General features: G+C 48.2%; 1 protein-coding gene across 8 annotated transcripts in view; it reads left to right on the top strand.

Annotated features, from left to right (window-relative positions):
- Positions 1-23,564, top strand: part of LOC112248974 (neuron navigator 2a) — a 133,497-nt gene that overhangs the window by 85,083 nt on the left and 24,850 nt on the right. For 2 of the 8 annotated variants that reach the window (XM_042320869.1, XM_042320865.1), the window contains exons 10-17: positions 11,093-11,222; positions 12,007-12,319; positions 12,741-13,434; positions 15,366-15,567; positions 15,884-16,173; positions 21,249-21,293; positions 21,786-21,949; positions 22,102-22,281. In XM_042320869.1, the coding sequence (XP_042176803.1) occupies positions 11,093-11,222; positions 12,007-12,319; positions 12,741-13,434; positions 15,366-15,567; positions 15,884-16,173; positions 21,249-21,293; positions 21,786-21,949; positions 22,102-22,281 (2,018 nt within the window). Of the gene's footprint in view, positions 1-11,092; positions 11,223-12,006; positions 12,320-12,740; positions 13,435-15,365; positions 15,568-15,883; positions 16,174-16,718; positions 16,785-21,248; positions 21,294-21,785; positions 21,950-22,098; positions 22,282-22,391; positions 22,410-23,564 lie in introns of all 8 variants that reach the window. The other 6 variants (XM_042320862.1, XM_042320868.1, XM_042320864.1 and 3 more) reach the window with 6 other exon arrangements.

Here is a 23,564-nt window from a genome sequence, read left to right as displayed (position 1 = left end):
CACACACACACACACACATCACATCACATCACATATAACGCTGCTCTGAAACGCTCGCTGCATACTAGAGCAGTCTCAACATCATAGTCCACGCGCACACACACACACACACACAAACAGACGCACGCATTCATACACACACACACCAGAGCAGTCTCAACCCCGCGGTCGATAAGACGACAGGAGTCTAAACTCCACACAGTGTGTGATATCTGGAGCTTCACTTTGAACGTTGAGCTTTCAGCTGAACTATTTGCCCAAGTCACTGATTCCCCCCCCAAACACACACGCACGTACCCCAGCTGCGGAAGTGCCCCTGAACTCCTGAGCACACACACCCTGGCCTTCTCCGGTGTGTGGGAGGGTATGGGATTAGACCAGGTCATAGGTCATAATTCAGATAGAGAGAGACTCCTAGGAGAGTGTACTGATGTAGTTGTAGCCATGGATACTGGTGCATCTATGGACCCCCTCTTCCCCCTGGGCTTTCCCTCTGTCAGAAAGAGAGAGAGAGAGAGAGAGAGGATACAACTGGGACAAAGAGAGAGAAATATAGAGAAGGAAACTTACATTGACAAAAAGAGAAGGGAAAGATAGACAATAGGATTTAACAAGTTGTAGTGGAGGAGGAGAATCTGAGACGTGTGTGTGTGTGAGCGAGATAGAGACTCCTAGGAGAGTGTACTGATGTAGTTGTAGCCATGGATACTGGAGCATCTATGGACCCCTTCTTCCCCCTGGGTTTTCCCTCTGTCACCAGCACACCTGCCTCGCCCCTGGACACACACACACACACACACACATAGAGGGTGTGGTTCTTACACACAGGGAGAGCGAGGACGTTTCCAGTTATCTCCTTCGCTCTCTCTCACACACACACACACACTCTGCTGTAATGGTCTATGCCTTTGTCTCCGGCTGGCTGACTGTTATTGGATTAGTGCTCAGGGAAGTGGTGTTGAGCCTTGCTGTGCCACAGAGAGTGGCAGGGAACTCAGCCCTGGGACATACTGACTGCCTGCCATCAGGCCACTGCATCACAGTGGCTGTCTTCTATTCGGGAGTGTGACCAGAAGAGCGGAGAGAGAGAGAGAGAGAGAGAGAGAGAGAGAGAGAGAGAGGGGGAAAAAAAAAACTTCCATCCACTGCCATGTGGATATTGGTTCTGAGTAACAGACCGTGTTGGACAACCTGAACTGGTTGGTTTGGGATTCTGCTGTGAGGGGTTGCTGAGCCCCTCCTGCCCCCTCGGCCTGCGTAACGTGGTAAAGGGTAAGTGATACCCCCTCTCCCTCACGGGGGTTTGATAGACAGTTTGTTGGGGGGGTAAAATGTGCGGAGTGGTGGGACCCAAGATAACAGGATTAATGTGATTATCCACACTTAGTACACACAAACACACACGTACAGACACGTACACACACAGACACCTTGTGTCCCCTTTAGCCAGTTAAAGTGAGGTTAAATGAGACGAGGTAGTTCACAGTGTGTGTATGGTCTGGTGTGTGTGTGTGTGTCTTCTGTCAATGTGAAATTCCACACTTGTATGTCTGCCTCCCACTGGGTCCTTTCGATCAGTGTGTGTGCGGTTTGTGTGCGTGTATGTGTGTGCGGTTTGTGTGCGTGTATGTGTGTGCGTTTGTGATTGTGTATGTGTGTGCGGTTTTGTGTATGTGTGTGCGTTTGTGATGTGTATGTGTGTGCGGTTTGTGTGCGTGTATGTGTGTGCGGTTTGTGTGCGTGTGTGTGCGGTTTGTGATTGTGTATGTGTGTGCGTGTATGTGTGTGTGCGGTTTGTGTGCGTGTATGTGTATGTGTGTGCAGTTTGTGATTGTGTATGTGTTTGGTTTGTGTGCGTGTATGTGTGTGCAGTTTGTGATTGTGTTGTGTGTGCGTTTGTGTGCGTGTATGTGTGTGCGGTTTGTGTGCGTGTATGTGTGTGCAGTTTGTGTTGTGTGTGTGTATTGTGTATGTGTGTGCGGTTTGTGTGCGTGTATGTGTGTGCGGTTTGTGTGCGTGTATGTGTGTGCGGTTTGTGATTGTGTATGTGTTTTGTGTGCGTGTATGTGTGTTTGTGTGCGTGTTTGTGTGCGTTTGTGATTGTGTATGTGTGTGCGGTTTGTGATTGTGTATGTGTGTGCGGTTTGTGTGCGTGTCTGTGTGTGCAGTTTGTGATTGTGTATGTGTGTGCGGTTTGTGATTGTGTATGTGTGTGCGGTTTGTGTGCGTGTTGTGTGTGCGTTTGTGTGTGTATGTGTGTGCGGTTTGTGTGCGTGTATGTGTGTGCGGTTTGTGTGCGTGTATGTGTGTGCGGTTTGTGTTGTGTGTGTGCGGTTTGTGTGCGTGTATGTGTGTGCGTGTCTGCGTGCGGCGGTTTGTGTGCGTGTATGTGTGTGTTGTGTGTTGTGTGCGGTTTGTGTGCGTGTATGTGTGTGCGGTTTGTGTGCGTGTATGTGTGTGCGGTGTGTGTGTGCGGTTTGTGTGCGTGTATGTGTGTGCGGTTTGTGTGCGTGTTTGTGTGCGTGTATGTGTGTGCGGTTTGTGTGCGGTTTGTGTGCGTGTGTGTGCGGTTTGTGTGCGTGTATGTGTGTGCGGTTTGTGTGCGTGTATGTGTGTGCGGTTTGTGTGCGTGTATGTGTGTGCGGTTTGTGTGCGTGTATGTGTGTGCGGTTTGTGTGCGTGTATGTGTGTGCGGTTTGTGTGCGTGTATGTGTGTGCGGTTTGTGTGCGTGTATGTGTGTGCGGTTTGTGTGCGTGTCTGTGCGGTTGTGTGTGCGTGTATGTGTGTGCGGTTTGTGTGCGTGTATGTGTGTGCGGTTTGTGTGCGTGTATGTGTGTGCGGTTTGTGTGCGTGTATGTGTGTGCGGTTTGTGTGCGTGTCTGCGTGCGGCGGTGTGTCTCCCACATCTGTATTGGGCGTATTCCTTTTATGGATCAGGGTAAGTCGGTTGACTCATAGCAGAGAGAGCGAGAGAAAGGGGTGTTTGTGTGAGGATGTAACATGCGTTCCGTGTCGTTTTTAGGTCATGTTTGTGTCACACGTAAAATGTGTTTACTCAAGCTCGAAAGATGAGAAATGAGGCTAGGGTGAGTGAGAGAAAGAGAGAACCAAAGAGAGACTAGAGGAATCGGTGCATTCCTGACCCTGCAGTCCAGTCGTCGTGTCTTTTCTCCGCGCTGCGGGATCAGCTGTGTCATTTAGCCACCACACAACTCCGGCCCGGAATGTCCACAAGGAGAAGGAATGCACAGAGTCCTGTCCCGTCCGAGATCCTCTCCACCGCTCCTTTACCCTCTCTCGTGCCTCCCCATTCTCTACCTCTCCCCTCCCTCCCTCACTCACTCACTCACTCACTCACTCACTCCCTCACTCACTCCCCCACGCCCATTCATTTCACTTCCTCACTCCCCCCTCACCCTGTATCTCTCTCCCATTTCTCCCTCACTCCCTCCCCTATTCTCACACCCAATCCCCAGGGTCCTGTTCAAACTGCCCTCCCCCTTTCCCACCTTACCCCCCCCCGACTCCCTCACTCCTCCCTGTGTAGAGAGGGGCCAGAGGGGGTGTTTACAGAGGGACAGCCCAAAAAAGTGGTTCTGTGTACAGTCAGCTCAGTCAGTACACACACACAGCCCAGTCCCAAACACATACTTTAGATACAACACACAAACACACACACACACACACACACACACACACACACACACACACACTGGTTTGTGTTCCTACTGGCTGTCTACACTAAAGGATAGGTTTGGAGGAGGTTTGGGGTCAGGGTTAGTTTGGAGATTTAGTCTCGAGGCGGTAGCGGTGCAGCCAAGTTAGAGTTCTCATGATGGGGCACTTCTAAAAACACATCTGGTTTGTTTCTGCCCGTGGCTGACGTCGCGGCTGTCGGGGTATACGACAGACTGAAACGTCCTCTCAAAGCTCTTTTTCTCATCCTTGACTTTGTTCCCCATAAAACAAACTGTCCGCCTTTGAATGCATTAGCAGTGCGACGGATTAATGGGGTTTATAGTACGAGCGCCCGTCCAGGTACGTTTGTCTCTGAGTGTGTGTAAGCCTCACCTGTCTCCTTCCCCCATGATATCATCTGTGACCACTCACCCGTCGGGGATATATATTAGAGTGAGCTCATGTCTAGCGTGTAACCCCGTGTCCCATCCACTCACGCGGTCTCCAACAGCAGTCTACAGGGCGAGTCATCTGATCCTACAACAGTCTGAGTAACAGTAGCTCCCCCCTTAAACAGAGGAACTTCCTCGTTGTCCAGAGGTTATTGTCTACGTCTGAGCGTGTATGTGTGCGCGCGCATGCATCATTTTTAGGATTTATGTTGTTGTTGTTGTACTTTTACCCCCTTTTTCGCCCCAATTTCGTGATATCCAATTGGTAGTTACAGTCTTGTCCCATCGCTGCAACTCCCCTACGGACTCAGGAGAGGTGAAGCGCAAATGTATGTAAGAGTTGGAGCGAGCTGAGCCGGGTAACAATATGGGCAGAACTAAAAAAAACACACTTCCCCAGAGACACATATATAATAAGAAAAACTCAACAAACAGAGAACAACTTAAACAGAAGGTTTTCTCAGGATGCTGTCGGACACTCCCGTGGGTCCAGCCCCAACGGCAGCATTTTCTCATTGGTCAGCGGTCCCGGTTGAATAACAGCAGGGTTTATGACCCCTGGCCTGTGTGTGAAAACAGAGGGCTATCTTAAGGGACACAGTGGAGAAACTAAGGCGGTAGCCCAGGAATGTGTTGATTTGGGTCAGGACAGCGAGTCAGTTCCTTTACCTGCTGTCCCTCTCTCCCCTGGTGTCTCTCTCTCTCTGTCTCTTTCTCTCTCTCACCTTCTGTCTACAGATTTTCATATCGTCATACTGTTCTTCTGCCATCCCGGGATTTACGGTATTACCAGCATAGCACACAAGGGGGCGCTAAAAAAAGCACAAAAAAGCCATTGTGCCTCTATTACCAAAATCCTACCAAAAATTAGGCCAAGTAATGGCGACATCACACGTACAGTAAGCTGTTAGCTGAATGCTATCGAGCAAAAATGAACCTAAACTAATTGCAAAGGCAGGCAAATCCAGCTCATAAAGTTATACAAGCAGAGTTAGTAGCTACCAACTGGCATTTTCGGTGAGTGTGGACATTTACAAGCGAAAGTGAAGGAGAGAAATTGTGCAAATAAACAAAGTTGTGACGCATGCTTTTCTGGTAGGAAGAGCAGCATGTGTACAGAGAGCAGAGGAGAGAAGGACGGAGGAGGAATACAACGCTAGCAGGAAGCGCATGGGAAAGAATGGCCGCTGTGCAGATAACTCGGATAGCAGAGCTCTTTGACTCCTGAAACGCGGCAGAAAGCCGCTGTAAGATATTCAGTAGTGAATTGCGCACAAGTGTAACCTCCACCACCTCGTGTGCGCTGCACGACAGAGACTTGCCGTCAGAACGCTATGGACTCACCAGCGCCCGCTGTGTCTTGTTGTGCTCTTAACAGCGGACGTGTGACTGGCTCAACTGTTCTGGGGGGAACTACGGTGAGCTTCATAATGTTACACAATGTGACTGGCTCAACTGTTCTAGGGGGAACTATGGTGAGCTTCATAATGCTAAACAATGTGACGGGTGAAATGAAGAACGCAATCTGCTTTATCTCCTAGCGTATCACACAGGTTGATTTGCAGGTATTAACTTAAAAAGTAGGTAGAAATAGTCACATTTATTGAAAATAAATAACTTGACGGTATTGATCTCATGGCTTTTTTTCAAATACCCCGGTATATGGTATATACCGCCCAAACATACATTGTCTCTCCATCTCTCTCGCCCCACTGTCTACTTCCATCTCTCTCTCCCCTACTGTCTCTCTCCATCTCTCTCTCCCCTACTGTCTCTCTCCATCTCTCTCCCCTCTACTGTCTCCCCTCTCTCTAACCCCCATTATCGCTCTCTCCCATCTCTCTCCCCTACTGTCTCTCTCTATCTCTCCCCCTATCTCTCCCATCTCTCTCCCCTCTACTGTCTCCTTCCATCTCTCTCCCCTACTCTCTCCCATCTCTCTCCCCTCTACTGTCTCCTTCCATCTCTCTCCCCTATCTCTCCCATCTCTCTCCCCTCTACTGTCTCCTTCCATCTCTCTCCCCTACTCTCTCCCATCTCTCTCCCCTCTACTGTCTCCTTCCATCTCTCTCTCCCCTGCTTTCTCCCGTCTCTCTCTCCCCTACTGTCTCCTTCCATCTCTCTCCCCTACTCTCTCCCATCTCTCTCCCCCTCTACTGTCTCCTTCCATCTCTCTCTCCCCCTGCATTCTCCCGTCTCTCTCTCCCCTACTGTCTCCTTCCATCTCTCTCCCCCTACTGTCTCTCTTCATCTCTCTCCCCTCTACTGTCTCCTTCCATCTCTCTCTCCCCTACTGTCTCCTTCCATCTCTCTCTCCCCCTACTGTCTCTCTTCATCTCTCTCCCCTCTACTGTCTCCTTCCATCTCTCCATCTCTCCCATCTCTCTCCCCTCTACTGTCTCCTTCCATCTCTCTCCCCTACTCTCTCCCATCTCTCTCCCCTCTACTGTCTCCTTCCATCTCTCTCCCCTACTCTCTCCCATCTCTCTCCCCTCTACTGTCTCCTTCCATCTCTCTCTCCCCTGCTTTCTCCCGTCTCTCTCTCCCTACTGTCTCCTTCCATCTCTCTCCCCTACTCTCTCCCATCTCTCTCCCCTCTACTGTCTCCTTCCATCTCTCTCTCTCCCCTGCATTCTCCCATCTCTCTCTCCCCTACCCTGGATGGTTCCGACCTTGAATATGTGGACATCTATAAGTACCTAGGTGTCTGGCTAGACTGCAAACTCTCCTTCCAGACTCATATCAAACATCTCCAATCAAAAATCAAATCAAGAGTCGGCTTTCTATTCCGCAACAAAGCCTCCTTCACTCACGCCGCCAAGCTTACCCTAGTAAAACTGACTATCCTACATCTCGACTTCGGCGATGTCATCTACAAAATGGCTTCCAACACTCTACTCAGCAAACTGGATGCAGTATATCACAGTGCCATCCGTTTTGTCACTAAAGCACCTTATACCACCCACCACTGCGACTTGTATGCTCTTCCTGGCCCTCTCTACATATTCCCGCCAGACCCACTGGCTCCAGGTCATCTACAAGTCCATGCTAGGTAAAGCTCCGCCTTATCTCAGTTCACTGGTCACGATGGCAACACCCATCCGTAGCATGCGCTCCAGCAGGTGTATCTCACTGATCATCCCTAAAGCCAACACCTCATTTGGCCAGTACTCTGCTGCCTGTGACTGGAACCAAAAATCGCTGAAGTTGGAGACTTTTATCTCCCTCACCAACTTCAAACATCAGCTATCTGAGCAGCTAACCGATCGCTGCAGCTGTACATAGTCTATTGGTAAATAGCCCACCCATTTTCACCTACCTCATCCCCATACTGTTTTTATTTATTTACTTTTCTGCTCTTTTGCACACCAATATCTCTACCTGTACATGACCATCTGATCATATATCACTCCAGTGTTAATCTGCAAAATTGTAACTATTCGTCTACCTCCTCATGCCTTTTGCACACATTGTACATTGTATATAGACTCCCCCTTTGTTTTCTACTGTGTTATTGACTTGTTAATTTGTTTATTCCATGTGTAACTCTGTGTTGTCTGCTCACACTGCTATGCTTTATCTTGGCCAGGTCGCAGTTGTAAATGAGAACTTGTTCTCAACTAGCCTACCTGGTTAAATAAAGGTGAAATAAAAAAAATAAAACTGTCTCCTTCCATCTCTCTCTCCCCTACTGTCTCTCTTCATCTCTCTCCCCTCTACTGTCTCCTTCCATCTCTCTCTCCCCTGCATTCTCCCGTCTCTCTCTCCCCTACTGTCTCCTTCCATCTCTCTCTCCCCTACTGTCTCTCCATTTCTCTCTCGTCTGTCTCCTTCCATCTCTCTCTCCCCTACGGTCTCCTTCCATTTCTCTCTCCCCTACGGTCTCCTTCCATTTCTCTCTCCTCTGTCTCCTACTCTCCTCCTGTTACTTAGCCTTTTCTAAACTTTCTAAGCGGATTTGCTGTGGGGACTTGTGGATGTCAGTGTCTCAGTCTCCTAGGACTCGCTCCCGTTTTTCATCGTCACGAGAATGCCTGGTACTTACAAAGGCAGTGTTTTTTTCCCAGCAGATACTTTTATAAAGAGAATAGCCTGCCTGTACACCTAACCTAATCCTAAAGGCCAATGCTCAAAAGAATCCATTTAACTCCATCTCTACAAACTACCACACAGCTGTGAAGGCCTCTGCCTTACTAAGATTTCAGAAATCAACACAAAAAAAATCAGCTGAATTGATTGAAGTCTAATCACGCACATCAATTGAACCCATAGCTTTCTGACGTTTCAGTGTTAGCGTGTCATGCTTGGAACGGCTACTCTTTACTATGCTCAATAGGGGGTTGGCCGTGGTTAGTGTCATCGTCCTTTCCGATTGGCTCTAAATGGCTGGGCGGTAGTTTAATATGTAGGTTGCGCTGCCAGCAGGAGGCTGTGGGTTCGGGCCATGTTTGCTGGTCTGATCTCTAATTAGTAAGGGGCTGTCAGTTAGTCAGGGTGGATCTGTCTGGGAACTCCGGGATCACACACACTGACACATATTACATGGATGGGAAGTTGGGAACGTTGGAATTCGGGGAATATCTTAGTTGATAATAAGGAACAGTGTTTTGTATGTATGTGTGCGGTTGAGTCTGTCTGTGTGGCTATGATCATCCTATGAGCGGGACTGTAGCTTCGTACTGTTGTCGGGTCATTTGAAGGCGCCTTATTTGGGAGAGTATGTCGCGGTGCTGTAATGTTACTGGTCTGGGCTTGGGGAAGATCCGATTACAAGCACCACGGGAGAACAGTCTCTTTCACGTTTCCCTCACTCAGTCCAGAGAGATTGGGGGGGGGATAAGCAAGAAGAGATCAGGCGACAGGAGAGAGCGAAAAGAGGGAGAGGGAGGGATGATGAGTGCAGAAGACACAGTCAAAGGCACCGAAAGGGCCCGAGTGAGCGAGGGATAAAGGCGTGGGAGTGGGAGGGAGGAGGTAGACACAAAGAGAGAGTGAGACCAGCAGAGGGAGAGGCAGAGGGAGAGGGATAGAGTGAGAGAAGCAGAAAGAGCGAGAGGTTGTAAGCTCAGTGTGTAACTCAGCGGTATGGACTCATGACGCTCTCTGTCCAACTCGGCAATCTCCCCCACACTTCTGGTGCCCGCGGCATCCCGGGAACTCTGGCCAGGTAGAGAGACTGTGTGTGTGATGGCTCTTTTTCCTTTTGAAGTTGGGATATTCTATGTCTTCAGAGGGATTCTAGATTTGAAATATGGACAAGAGCCTGTGATTCTCAGTTGGTCTGTGATGCTTTACTCTCTGCCTGTCTGTCTGTCTCTGTCTGTCTGTCTGTCTGTCTGTCTGTCTGTCTGTCTGTGTGTGGGGGGGGACTTTCCCCCATGAGCTGTGTGAACATGTTTAGACGGCTGTGGTCAGTCTAAATCTCTCACCAGTTCGCTCTGTCTGTCTGCAGTCCTGTCGAGCGCAGACATACTGTGGGTTCAAGGCAACTTCAAAGCAGCCGAGCCTCAGAGCTTATTAAGCTGCAGATTGCGGTGCTTTTTATAGACATCAGATCTGTATGATGAGAATGTGTTAATGTGAGATCCCCCAGTGTGTTGTAAAGGGGTGTGTGTATGTGTGTGTGTGTGTGTGTGTGTGTGTGTGTGTGTGTTTTTGAAGTATGATTCATGACATCATCCTGTCTGCAGATGAGGATAGATGCTTCCTGGGCTTCTGCCAAAGTCAGCGTGGACACGCTGATGTATTTCTGTGTGTGTGTCTTTAGCGACAGGGTTGTGTGTGTCTGTCGCATTAGAGGTGATGGATCTGTCCCTGGATGACTCTAATCCAAACACCAGGATATGTCTGTCGCATTAGAGGTGATGGATCTGTCCCTGGATGACTCTAATCCAAACACCAGGATACAATAGCGGCTGTGTGTTTTGTGTGTGTGGGCACCCGCGCGCTTGTGCGTGTGCTCAATAGTTGTCGAGCCTGCTTTTAACGCTTTGCCCTACCTGTGGTCCTTTCAAACTGATGTTTGCCCGGTCTCATCTCATCCTCCCTAGAGATCACTCTAGTCTCTCTTGCTGGTGTCCCCCCCCCCCAAATTTGCCCCCGGGGTTGGGGATAGACGAACACAGCCTGTAAAAATTGTTCAAAGTTGGGTTAAATACTGGTGCGTGAACAATGCATGTGTGTTGTAGAACCTTCCTGTTCAACGTTAGTCTCCTCCTCTGTGTTTGATGGACAGTTTCAGTCAGTGTGTGTGTGTGTGTGTGTGTGTGTGAGACTGAGATTCCCAGGCAGCTTGGGGCTTTATGCTGTTGCCTGACTGTGAGCCGTGTCAGAAATTCAGCCTGCCTCTTAACAGGGCTTTTCTCCCTGGTGCAGAGCGAGACGGTGCGTTTTCACCCATTCACCCAGGATTACGCCCGTGCATAAAATAGCCCTCCTATCTCTGTGGGTTCACCAGCCAGCTTGTACGGTCACATAGCTTTAGCTAGGCTATTAGGGTGTCTACGCTGTCATGGGGATTTGACAATCAGAGCCAGAACGAGTGACACATTGCTGTCTACTGTCTAGAGCAGCGCTTTCCAACCCTGTTCCCGGGAGAGCTACCATCCTGTTGGTTTTCGCTCCAACCCCAGTTGTGTTTAACCCGATTCGGGCTTATCAACCAGATAATTATTAGAATCAGGTGCGCTAGATTAGGGTTGGATTAATGGAGAGTCCGCTTAGGTTGCGTCCATTCAGCCACACACTGAACCCTTGTTCAACTCTGTTTACAAACGAGCTATCTGTTTAAAAGGCACATTTTGTACGATTTTTCTTTTTTTTTTAAACCAATCCCTTCTGGGTATGTCCTTGCCTCTCTTCTCTTTGCTGTGGTTGGCATCGCACCTCTCCTCTCTTTATCCTGGTTGAAATGGTGTTGTTTAATTCAACCTTAAATCATTTTTTTCTTCTTTCTCTCCAGTTGGGATGACAGCAGCTCAGTGAGCAGTGGCATCAGTGACACCATCGACACAGATGACATCAACACCAGCTCCTCCATCAGCTCCTACGCCAACACACCGGCCGCACAGCGCAAGGCCCTCAACGGACAGGTCAGTGTGGAGGCTAGACGCGCACACACACACACACTCACTCACACACACACATACAGCGCCAGGCTCTGAATGGACACACAAATAGACTCTCTGTGCAGTACAGTCTCACACTCCCGCCTCTCGCCCTCTTTCTCCTCTCCCTCTTCTCTCCCCCTTAGCTCGGAGTGTGTCAATGATGTATTCCCTTCACAGTTTGGAAGGGAATATGAGCCTGTGGTATTGCTCTGGGTGGCAGACCTGTGAACCGACTAGACTAATGTTCATGTTCATGTCATTAAATGCCCATTTCAAGAAGCAACGGAAAAACTGTCTGAGAAGTGACTCTACTCTCAGCTGGTTTTGGGTGGCTTTGGGAAGGGGCGGGATGTCTGGATAACGCAGAACCGCCGTGCAATAACACTCATTTATTTATAGTGGTTATTTTATGTAGGATAACAAGGGCTGTACAAAGACCACATTCTCCCAGTGGTAGTTGACCTTTGACCCAGCCCTCGATGAATATAGTCTCTTTCCATAGAAACGGTCTCCACATTGGATCCCTGAAGTGCTGTGGTTATCGCATGCTGGGTAGGGCTTCACTTATGGTAGGCCCCAAAGAGCTTTCTGATTTTTGTCCACAATCAGGATACTCTCGTGCCACGATCATCACGGCCCTATAGGCATTTACGGAAGTTACTAACTTCAACCCGATTTAGCCATCCATTTTATCCCCATATATTCCCCATGCCATCGCACCATAAAATAGATTGTGACTCTTCTCTCATCCTCTGTGTGTCCCCAGCCCGTGACGGACGCCGAGAAGCACTCGGCCTCTACCAACCCGAGCCCCGCCTGGTCAGGTGACGAGGTCAGGAGGTTAGACGGGTTGTCGGACAGCGGGGTCAGCAGGATGGACCAGGGCTCCAAGTGGACCCGCCGGAACCCCTCTGACTTGTCTGACGAGTCGGACAAGGTGGCCTCGCAAAGGAAGACTCCCTCTATGACACACACAGGGTCCTGGAGGAAGGGCATGAGTGCTCAGGTGGGGGTGACTAACCCCAGGACTAAAGCTACTGGAATGTCAGGGTCTACTGCGATAAAAACGCACAGCACAGGTACGGGTTTTTTTCTCTCCGGGCAGTGTTTTGCTGTCTGGGTGTTTGTCTCATTTGCGATTGCATGTGTGTTTCTGTGTGGGCTCATGTTTCTTCGTCTTTGGCAATGCAACTCCTTATGTCTGTCCGTCCGGGCTGTGTACATGTGTGTGTGTGTGTGTGTGTGTGTGTGTGTACAATATGCACTGTACCTGTACGCCTCCCTCTCGTTTATGTGTGTTTCTCTCTCCCCGTGTGTGTGTGTGTGTGTGTGTGTGTGTGTGTGTGTGTGTGTGTGTGTGTGTGTGTGTGTGTGTGTGTGTTTCTACGTGTCATTATCTCTCGGGTGGTCTGAATCTTGAGTCCATTAATCCTTTGAGACTATGACAAACTCTCCTCTGACTTTAACCCCTGCTGTATGTCCCATCCTGTGTACACGTAGGTAAAACAGACGACGTCAAGGTGTCCGAGAAGGGCCGCCTCTCCCCTCGCTCCGACGCCGGACGCAGCAGTGACGACGAGGCCAAGAAGCACGCCCCCTCCACCACCTCCACCGCTGCCTCCGCCCGCACGTCACACTCCCTGTCCGAGCCCCACCCCCAGTCACACACACTCACCTCCCGCACCCCCACCAGCACATTTGGCTTCAAGAAGCAGAGTTCTGGGATGGTTACTATGGTTACCGCCAGTGGCGCCACCATCACGAGCGGGTCAGCGACTCTTGGCAAGATGCCCAAGTCAGGGACGAGATCCCTAGCCGGTGGGGTAAAGGTCGGTGGTCAAGATGTGGGGTCCGGTCTAGGTCACCATGACGATGGGTACCTCTCGGTGAGCGCCCGCTCCACACTGCAGTACCGGAGCCTTCCAAGACCCAGCCGGTCCGGCGCCGCGGCGCGTAACGGAAACCGGTCGTCGACCAGCAGCATCGAGGCGACCGTGCTTTCCGTTACCACTCACAGTAAAAGCAGAGACGTGGGAAACACTGGGAAAATGAATGGCAGTGGGACTGGGGTCTCGCTAGCCAATCAGACGGACCGAGAGAAGGGCGTGTCAGAGGGCGTGGACAACCTGAGGGGAGGGGCTTCCAACGTACCTCTCACAGGGAGGCAGCAGGTTGCCTCACCCACACTGCGCAGGTGAACCGGCTCACACACTCACACTCAAATGCAGAGAAATAATGTCACTCACACTTAAGTGTGGTCATTAATGACACCCATTTACGGTACAGTGTCTGGAACCTGTTCCTAGTGCGACGCAACAAACACGCACACACACCCACATTCACATCCAAACACGAAGGTCATGTCTGTCCACTGTAGGAAAACTAACCCTTCAGCATTTCTGTTCAGCTGCCAGGTCTGAGCCCACACTTTTCATAGTGCCAAGTCTTTATATGTGCACAGTAACACAGGCAGAGTCTTACCTCAGCACTGCTGGGCTGGCTCATTCATCTCTATGGGTAATACGGCTTTGAAGATCCTGCTCTATATTACCACCCTGCCTACCGTCTTATTCAGTCAACACACTCTGGGCTATGTCCCAAATGGGCCCCTATAACAAATGTAGTGCACTAAATAAGGATCAGGGTGCCGTTTGGGACGTAGTCCCTGTCTTTTGGCTTAACGTCATGGGGTATGCTAATGTCATTTTTCTAAAGTTACTTTGATATAATCCCCCAAGTATTTACTCAATAGTGTGCAATAGGGGTTCTTACTAGAAATGACTTTAAAACAGAAATGTGTATACAATACCTTAAATGTTTTGTATCTCTCTCTCTCTCTCTCTCCGTCTGTCTACCTACATATTTTACATTTACATTTAGCAGATGTTCTTATCCAGAGCAACTTAGAGTTCATCTTAAAATAGCTAGGTGGGAGAACCACATAAACTACATGACCATAAGTATGTGGACACCTGCTCATTGAACATCTCATTCCATAACCGTGGGCATTAATATGGAGTTGGTCCCCACTTTGCTGACATAACAGCCTCCACTCTTCTGAGAAGGCTTTCCACCAGATGTTGCTGTGAGGACGCTTCCATTCAGCCACGAGCATTAGTGACGTCGGACACAGATGTTGGGCAATTAGGCCTTGCTCGCGGTCCAATTCATCCCAAAGGTGTTTGATGGGGTTGAGGTCAAGTTCTTCCACACTGAACTCGACAAACCATTTCTGAATGGACCTTGCGTTGTGCATGGGGGCAATGCATAGTGCCAACTGTAAAGTTTGGTGGAGGAGGAATAATGGTCTGGGGCTGTTCTTCATGGTTCGGGTTAGGCCCCTTAGTTCCAGTGAAGGGAAATCTTAACGCTGCAGCCTACAATGACATTCTAGACAGTTCTGTGATTCCAACTTTTTTGCAACAGTTTGGGGAACGTCCTTTCCTGTTTCAGCAAGACAATGCCCCCAATGGCTGTGAGCTTTACACCACTCCAGCTGACGCTCGGCATTGCACATGGTGATCTTAGGCTTGTGTGCTGCTGCTCGGGCCATGGAAACCCATTTCATGCTGCTCCCGACAAACGGTTATTGTGCTGAAGTTACTTCCAAAGGCAGTTTGGAGCTCGGCAGTGAGTGTTACTTGCTTCAGAACTCGGCGGTCCTGTTCTGTGAGCTTGTGTGGCCTACCACTTCACGGCTGAGCCGTTGTTGCTCTTAGGTGTTTCCACTTCAGAATAACAGCACTTACCGTTGATCGGGGCAGCTCTAGCAGGGCAGAAATTTGATGAACGGTGCCACGTTGAAAGTCGCTGAGCCATTTTACTGTCAATGTTTGTCTATGGAGATTGCATGGCGGTCTGCTCGATTTTATTTTATACACCTGTCAGCAACGGGTGTGGCTGAAATAGCCGAATCCACGTATTTTCCTTAATAAAGTAGCTATCGGCAAAGTCAGAGCTAGTAAGAGGGAAGAGTAAAGCACAAGTGTTACAAAGGGCTTTTGGTGCACAAGTTCACAAAGGGCTTTTGGTGGGATTATTTAAGATACTCTTTGAAGAGGTAGGGTAAATATATATATATATGAATCCTTTTCAACTTTCTTCTCCCTCTCCATCTCTCTTCAGGTTATTTGGTGGTAAGCCCAGTAAGCAGGCTCCGGTCACCACAGCAGAGAACATGAAGAACTCAACGGTGATCTCCAACCCTCACGCTACCCACGCTGCCCTGGACTCCCCTGGAGGTGTTGGGGTGGAGAGCGAGGGCAGCAGCCCCCTGTACGGAGGACGAAACCTGAGCACGGGCCATAGCACGCTGGGTAGCGAACAGGTGAGATAGGGTGATGAGCCTAACCATATGACATGAGCTGGTAATATCTTTGCAGCCTCTTGATAAGCATCATTGTCCAGAGTTTATACTTGCACAAACAAGAAAATAGCTAACTTTATCTACCAGCACCGATCACGATAGGTAGCCCTGTGGTCAGGTAGTTGGCTATGATAGCTAGCGACAGCAGATCGTAATATGAAGAACACGGCAAGAATGCAGCAGACATATGATTTGACCCTGGCAAGTGGAAGCATAACCACGAAGCATAACATGGAAAATCACTTGATAAATCCACAATTCCTCCCGTGTCCCCCAGAGTGCGTCCAGCCCCGGCTCTGTCTACTCCTCCACGGGGCCCTCCAACAGCCTGACATGGGGCACCACCACGAGCACTGGCTCCTCTGCCCAGAGCAGGGAGGGGACCCTGGGCGGGCACGGTGGCGGGGCGGGAAGCCTGGGCTACCCCTCGGTCAGCAGCATGCACACCAGCAGCGAGTCCATCGACATGAGCGTGAGCAGCGCTGGGCACGGAGGAAGGGACAGCAGGGAGGACACCCTCTCTGCCCTGGGCAGGACCAGCAGCGTCAAGACGGGCATGTCTGAAAGGTGAGGACGGAAGGGTGGAAGGAAGGAGGGATGGGAGGGAGGGTTTGAGTGGTAAGAGTGGGATGTCGGGGGAATCTTCTCTGATCTTGGTCGTTATGTCTTTATATTGGACAGAAAAACAAGTGACATGTCTGATTTTGCCATTGCATGCACGGTCATATTGTGTTTGTTCAATGTGTCATTATGAAACGTTCCTGCATACATGAATGTGTATACGACCAGAATGTGTCAGCCATATTATCACCAGAGATACAATCCAAGCATCTCCATGGGAAGCATTGTTTAAAGTATGCCTTAATGCTATGTCATTAATGCTATCTCATTACAGATCTATTCTGGTGTTACCTTCTCTGACACATCTCATTATCTTTCCTTACTTAGACTAGTAGATGAGATTCATTGGTGAGCTGCAGGTGGTGATTTTGCTTGCGGCAACGGTTGGATTCAAATGTGTCTCTCTCCTTCAGAGGATTCTTCTCCCTCTCTCTTCTTTCTAAAGTTCTGTCTCTCTTTGTCTGTTGTGCCCCCTCCCCTTTTCCCATCAGCCCCCTGTCCTCCCCCTCCGCTAGCCCTAAATTCAACCGAAATACCTTACCTCGGAAACAGGAAAGGTAAAAGTGCTTGTGTGTGGGGCTCCTGCTTAGTGGCGGTGTGTGTGTGTGTGTGTGTGTGTGTGTGTGTGTGTGTGTGTGCGTGCTGTGTTGTTGCAGGCTTTTGTTCCCCCTGCAGCGCTTGCTCCCAGTCCCCCATTGCTGTTTATATGCTGCCATCTTGTGGCTTGATATTTTAAAACACCTGTCACTGCTATGACATGATACTATACTAAGATGTGTTGCCACAAACTTATATTTTTCTGAAAAGCGATGGCATGTACAGTAGCAGTCAAAAGTTTGGACACGCCTACTCATTCCAGGGTTTTTCGTTATTTAAAAAAACAACTATTTTCTCCATTGTATAAAATGAATTCAAGTAACAAATAATTAAACAGCAGCAGTAAAACAACAATAGCGAGGCTATATACAGGGGGTACCGGTACAGAGTCAATGTGGAGGCTATATACAGGGGGTACCGGTACAGAGTCAATGTGGAGGCTATATACAGGGGGTACTGGTACAGAGTCAATGTGGAGGCTATATACAGGGGGTACTGGTACAGAGTCAATGTGGAGGCTATATACAGGGGGTACACAGAGTCAATGTGGAGGCTATATACAGGGGTACTGGTACAGAGTCAATGTGGAGGCTATATACAGGGGGTACCGGTACAGAGTCAATGTGGAGGCTATATACAGGGGTACTGGTACAGAGTCAATGTGGAGGCTATATACAGGGGGTACCGGTACAGAGTCAATGTGGAGGCTATATACAGGGGGTACTGGTACAGAGTCAATGTGGAGGCTATATACAGGGGTACCGGTACAGAGTCAATGTGGAGGCTATATACAGGGGGTACCGGTACAGAGTCAATGTGGAGGCTATATACAGGGGTACCGGTACAGAGTCAATGTGGAGGCTATATACAGGGGTACTGGTACAGAGTCAATGTGGAGGCTATATACAGGGGTACTGGTACAGAGTCAATGTGGAGGCTATATACAGGGGGTACTGGTACAGAGTCAATGTGGAGGCTTTATACAGGGGTATTGGTACAGAGTCAATGTGGAGGCTATATACAGGGGTACTGGTACAGAGTCAATGTGGAGGCTATATACAGGGGGTACTGGTACAGAGTCAATGTGGAGGCTTTATACAGGGGTACTGGTACAGAGTCAATGTGGAGGCTATATACAGGGGGTACTGGTACAGAGTCAATGTGGAGGCTATATACAGGGGGTACCGGTACAGAGTCAATGTACGGGGGCACCAGTTGGTCGAGGTAATTGAGGTAATATGTACATGTATGTAGAGCTATTAAAGTGACTGCAGGCAGCCATTTGATTAGATGCTGTCGTGACTGGCCTGTTCGGGTCAGGTTACCGTGGATCACAGTTATACAGAGACATCTCTCCGTCCCGCAGAGGGGAGAGGTACAGAGGGATTGATGGGGGGGGTTATGCCCATCGTAAATTACAAGGCACAAGCAGACCAACTCCTTTCTGGTCTCTAATGTGATGTGAGAGACTGGAATGTCTTTCTGTTACATTATGGAGAATCTGCCTCAGAACTGTATCATGCAATAAATGGACTTAGGGACATTATATTTCATCAGCCAAAATGGTGGTAACCATGATAGATGGACTTTGTCGACTTTGCGATGTCATTCAAAGTTAAATGACGATTTTATAACGGAAACATTGTAACTTGAAGAGTTTTCATAATATGTACAGTTGAAGTCGGAAGTTTACATACACTTAGGTTGGAGTCATTAAAACTCGTTTTTCAACCACTCCACAAATGTCTTGTTTACAAACTATAGTTTGGGCAAGTCGGTTAGGACATCTACTTTGTGCATGACACAAGTAATCTTTCCAACAATTGTTTACAGACAGATTATGTCACTTATAATTCACTGTATCACAATTCCAGTTAATCAGAAGTTTATATACACTAAGTTGACTGTGCCTTTAAACAATTTGGAAAGGTCCAGAAAATTATGTCATGGCTTTCGAAGCTTCTGATAGGCTAATTGACAACTTTTGAGTCAATTGGAGGTGTACCTGTGGATGTATTACAAGGCCTACCTTCAAACTCAGTGCCTCTTTGCTTGACATCATGGGAATATCAAAAGAAATCAGCCTAGACCTTGTAGTCCTCCACAAGTCTGGGTCATCTTGGGAGCAATTTCCAAGTGCCTGAAGGCACCACGTTCATCTGTACAAAAAATAGTATGCAAGTATAAACACCATGGGATCACGCAGCCGTCATACCGCTCACGAAGGAGACACGTTCTGTCTCCTAGAGATGAACGTACTTTGATGAGAAAAGTGCAAATCAATCCCAGAACAACGGCAAAGGACCTTGTGAAGATGCTGAGGAAACGGTATAAAACATATCTATATCCACAGTAAAACGAGTCCTATATCAACATAACCTGAAAGGCCGCTCAGCAAGGAAGAAGCCACTGCTCCAAAACCGCCATAAAAAAGCCAGATTACGGTTTGCAACTGCACATGGGTACAAAGATCGTACATTTTAGAGAAATGTCCTCTGGTCTGATGAAACAAAAATCTAACTTTTTGGCCATAACGACCATTATGTTTCGAGGAAAAAGGGGGATGCTTGCAAGCCAAAGAACACCATCCCAACTGTGAAGCACGGGGGTGGCAGCATCATGATGTGGGGGTGCTTTGCTACAGGAGGGACTGGTGCACTTCACAAAATAGATGACATCATGAAGAAGCAAAATGATGTGGATATATTGAAGCAACATCTCAAGACATCAGTCAGGAAGTTAAAGCTTGGTCGCAAATGCGTCTTCCAGATGGACAATGATCCCAAGCATACTTCTAAAGTTGTGGCAAAATGGCTTAAGGACAACAAATTCAAGGTATTGGAGTGGCCATCACAAAGCCTTGATCTCAATCCTATAGAAAACTTGTGGGCAGAACTGAAAAGGCGTGTGCGAGCAAGGAGGCCTACAATCCTGACTCAGTTACACCAACTCTGTCACGAGGAATGGGCCAAAATTCACCCAACTTATTGTGGGAAGCTTGTGGAAGACTACCCGAAACGTTTGACCCAAGTTAAACAATTTAAAGGCAATGCTACCAAAAACAAATTGTGTGTGTAAACTTCTGACCCACTGGGAATGTGATGAAAGAAATACAAGCTGAAATCCTTCTCTCTACTATTATTCTGACATTTCACATTCTTAAAATAAAGTGGGGATCCTAACTGACCTAAGACAGGGAATGTTTACTAATTGATTAAATGTCAGGAATTGTGATAAACTGAGTTTAAATGTATTTGCCTAAGGTGTATGTAAACTTCCAACTTCAATTTTATATACTGTATTTTATACCATCTATTGCATCTTGCCTATGCCACTCTGTCATTGCTCATCCATATATTTATATGTATATATTCTTATTCCATTCTTTTACTTAGATTTATGTGTATTAGGTAGTTGTTGTGGAATTGTTAGATATTGCTGCACTGTCGAAACTAGAAGCGCTAGCATTTCGCTACACTCTCAATAACATCTGCTAACCATGTGTATGTGACCAATACATTTTTTTGATTTGATAAGAAGAAGAGATTTGCGTGGGCCAATAAACACGAGCAATTGGTCTGAGAAGTTAAAATTTGAGATTTTTCGTTCCAACCGCCATGTCTTTGTGAGACGCAGAGTAGGTGAACGGATGATCTCCGCATGTGTAGTTCCCACCATGAAGCATGGAGGAGGAGGCGTGATGGTGTGGGGGTGCTCTGCTAGTGACACTGTCAGTGATTTATTTAGAATTCAATGCACTCTTAACCAGCATGTCTACCACAGTATTCTGCAGCGATACGCCATCCCAGCTGGTTTGCACTTAGTGGGACTATCTGTTTTTCAACAGGACAATGACCCAACACACCTTCAGGCTGTGTAAGGGCTATTTGAACAAGGATAGTGATGGAGTGCTGCATCAGATGACCTGGCCCCCACAATGACCTGACCTCAACCCAATTGAGATGGTTTGGGATGAGTTGGACCGCAGAATGAAGGAAAAGCAGCCAACAAGTGCTCAGCATGTGTGGGAACTCCTTCAAGACTGTTGGAAAAGCATTCCAGGTGAAGCTGGATGAGAGAATGCCAAGAGTGTGCAAAGCTGTCATCAATGTAAAGGGTGGCTACTTTCAAGAATCTAAAATCAAAAATATATTTTGATCAGTTTAACACTTTTTTTTTTGGTTACAACATGATTCCATATGTGTTATTTTATAGTTTTGATGTCTTCACTATTATTCTGCAATGTAGAAAATAGTAAAAATAAAGAAAAACCCTTGAGGGAGTAGGTGTGTCCAACCTTTTGACCGGTACTGTATATATTTTTTACAATTGCAAGTGCTAGATTGCGCACTATCCAGATTCCTCCTTTCCTCTCCTCCTTTCTTCTCCTCTCCCTGAAGTGTGTTTCTCTGCCGATCCCACAGGGGTCCACACAGTGATAGAAACACTCTGCCCAAGAAGGGACTCAGGTACCTACTGTAAGATCACTCAGGCACTGTCTGCCAAGCTTAGCACCGTCCCTATCGCTTTCTCTCTCTCTGTCCCTTTCTCACAGCTTCAACTCATGCAATGCTGGTGTTGTGTGGTTATTCTTTATTTTTGCACTTGGCACAATTTTGTGTTGCGCGTCAGCGCCACGGCACGTCACCTGTCACTACTGTGTGTGTGTGTGTAAAGTTGTCACGGTTCCACGTCACACGCACACACCGTTTTTGGATTTCTGTTGACTGTCCGCTTGATTTGTGTGTTGCTCTCGGGTTGAGGAAAAGTGCTTGTACATTATGTGAAATTTACTCGGGACATATTCATCAGGTGCTCTTGGTAAAAATACAATCACCATATGACGAATCAAGTTCTGCCTGGTAAAGATTAAAACAGACGGTAGAAACCGCACCAGTTTTGCAACCTACTCACATAACCTTTACCCGGCAACTTATGAACCTCTGTGTTTGGCACTGCAGGTATGCCCCATCACCCCAGCTGCGAGGTCATGAGGAGGCGGCGCGTGATTGGCTGCGCTTCCATTCGCAGGGCGGGCTGCAGGACTCAACCAGTAACTCTCCCTTCTCACCTGGATCCAGCCTCACCTCACCCTCCGGGACACGCTTCAACTTTGGACAGCTCGGTATGACCTATAAACACCGTACAAGCCACTGTTCTTGTGTGTGTGTGTGTGTGTGTGTGTGTGTGTGTGTGTGTGTGTGTGTGTGTGTGTGTGTGTGTGTGTGTGTGTGTGTGTGTGTAAACTAACCTGTATAGTGGTGTCCCTTGCAGCAGGTAGCCCCACCACAGCTGCTCAGATAAACCTGGCCAGCCTCCGGAACAACAGTCTGACCAATCAGGACACCACCTTTGACCCCTGTGGTGACACCCGCCTGAGGAACTCCTGCGTGTCATTGGACGAGAAGACTCGCACCATGAGCCGCTCTGGTTCCTTCAGAGAGGGCTTTGAGGAGGGTGAGTAAAGAGAGAAGAGGGAGGGAGGGAAGCGACAAGATAGAGAGATGATTACTCATGATAAAATCTCAAATCCTGAGATGGACACGGCTCTCCTTTGTCCTTCCCAGGTGGTGGTGTCAACCACGGTGAGTGTGGACGGTAGCTACAGGGTTGGAGAGCCCTGGTCTAAAGAAATGATGTCAAATGAGGTTTTACGGTTCTCTCTCTCCCACCTGAAAGCATCTCATGTATCGTGGGTTCCCTACATTCTTTCGGCAGTTCTGGTTGCGCCTCAGGAAGAACTTGAGGAAGAACCTGGAGGGAGAGGAGACAAGAAAACAGTCTAAGACTCATGCATCAGTGCTTTTGGCTCCTGACTGAATAGAGCTGCGTTGAATCAAGCAATGAGAGCAGCAACTTACCCACGTGTGTGTGTGTGTGTGTGTGTGTGTGTCTGTACAGGCGTGTGTGTGTGTATAGACACAAATACTTTGGTGCATGGGTCTCTATTGTGCACTTTTATAGTCTACAATCTCCACTATACTGGACCAGGGGGTAGAGAGGTAGAGCGAGAATAAGAAACAGTGAACCTAGTGACACCAAAACCAGGTTTGTAAATGCCCTCTGGATAAAGTGTACGTGGTCTCATTAAGAATCCAGACGATCCTCACACGCTCCCACCAAATATTATTATACAGGCCCTCCAGTGCCACTGTTTTATCCTCTGTTGTGCCCTTTCTCTTGCTCTCTCTTTTCGCTCCTCTCTTCTCGATTCCCTTCTTCCCTCCGGGGTTTAAAAAAAAAAACGAAATAATTACAGGGTCTTTATAATCAAGAAACACGAGGACGTGCAGGAAACCATGTGTGTGTGTGTGTGTGTGTGGTGTGTGGTGTGTGTGTATACCCATGGGATTGGATTACTGTGTGTGTCTATGTGTTCATATTAGTTTATGTGTGTGTGAATGTGGACTGGGACATAAACAGTATACTTGCACACTTTGTTTAAGTTGCCCTATGTTGAGACGACCACACTTACACGCTATGTCACTTGACCTAGAAATGTAGTTATTGTGTAACCCCCCCACACACACACACACACACACACACACAGGATAAGTCAGTGATGTCATAGATCGTCGGATTCAAGTAGAACTTCTTTGAATGGAACTTTCAGGACAGTTTGCCTACCATTACATAGGCGGGGCACCACCTTATTTCTTTAGGCCTTTTGCCCCCCACCCGGAAAATAATCTAGGGAAAACCCATCTCATGCGTAGACCTACTTCCTGGTCTCTTCTATG

Source organism: Oncorhynchus tshawytscha, linkage group LG04 (genome assembly GCF_018296145.1).
Source record: "Oncorhynchus tshawytscha isolate Ot180627B linkage group LG04, Otsh_v2.0, whole genome shotgun sequence".
NCBI lineage: Eukaryota > Metazoa > Chordata > Actinopteri > Salmoniformes > Salmonidae > Oncorhynchus > Oncorhynchus tshawytscha.
The sequence above is the reverse complement of the archived record's forward strand: the minus strand, read 5'-3'. Positions and strand labels throughout refer to the sequence as shown.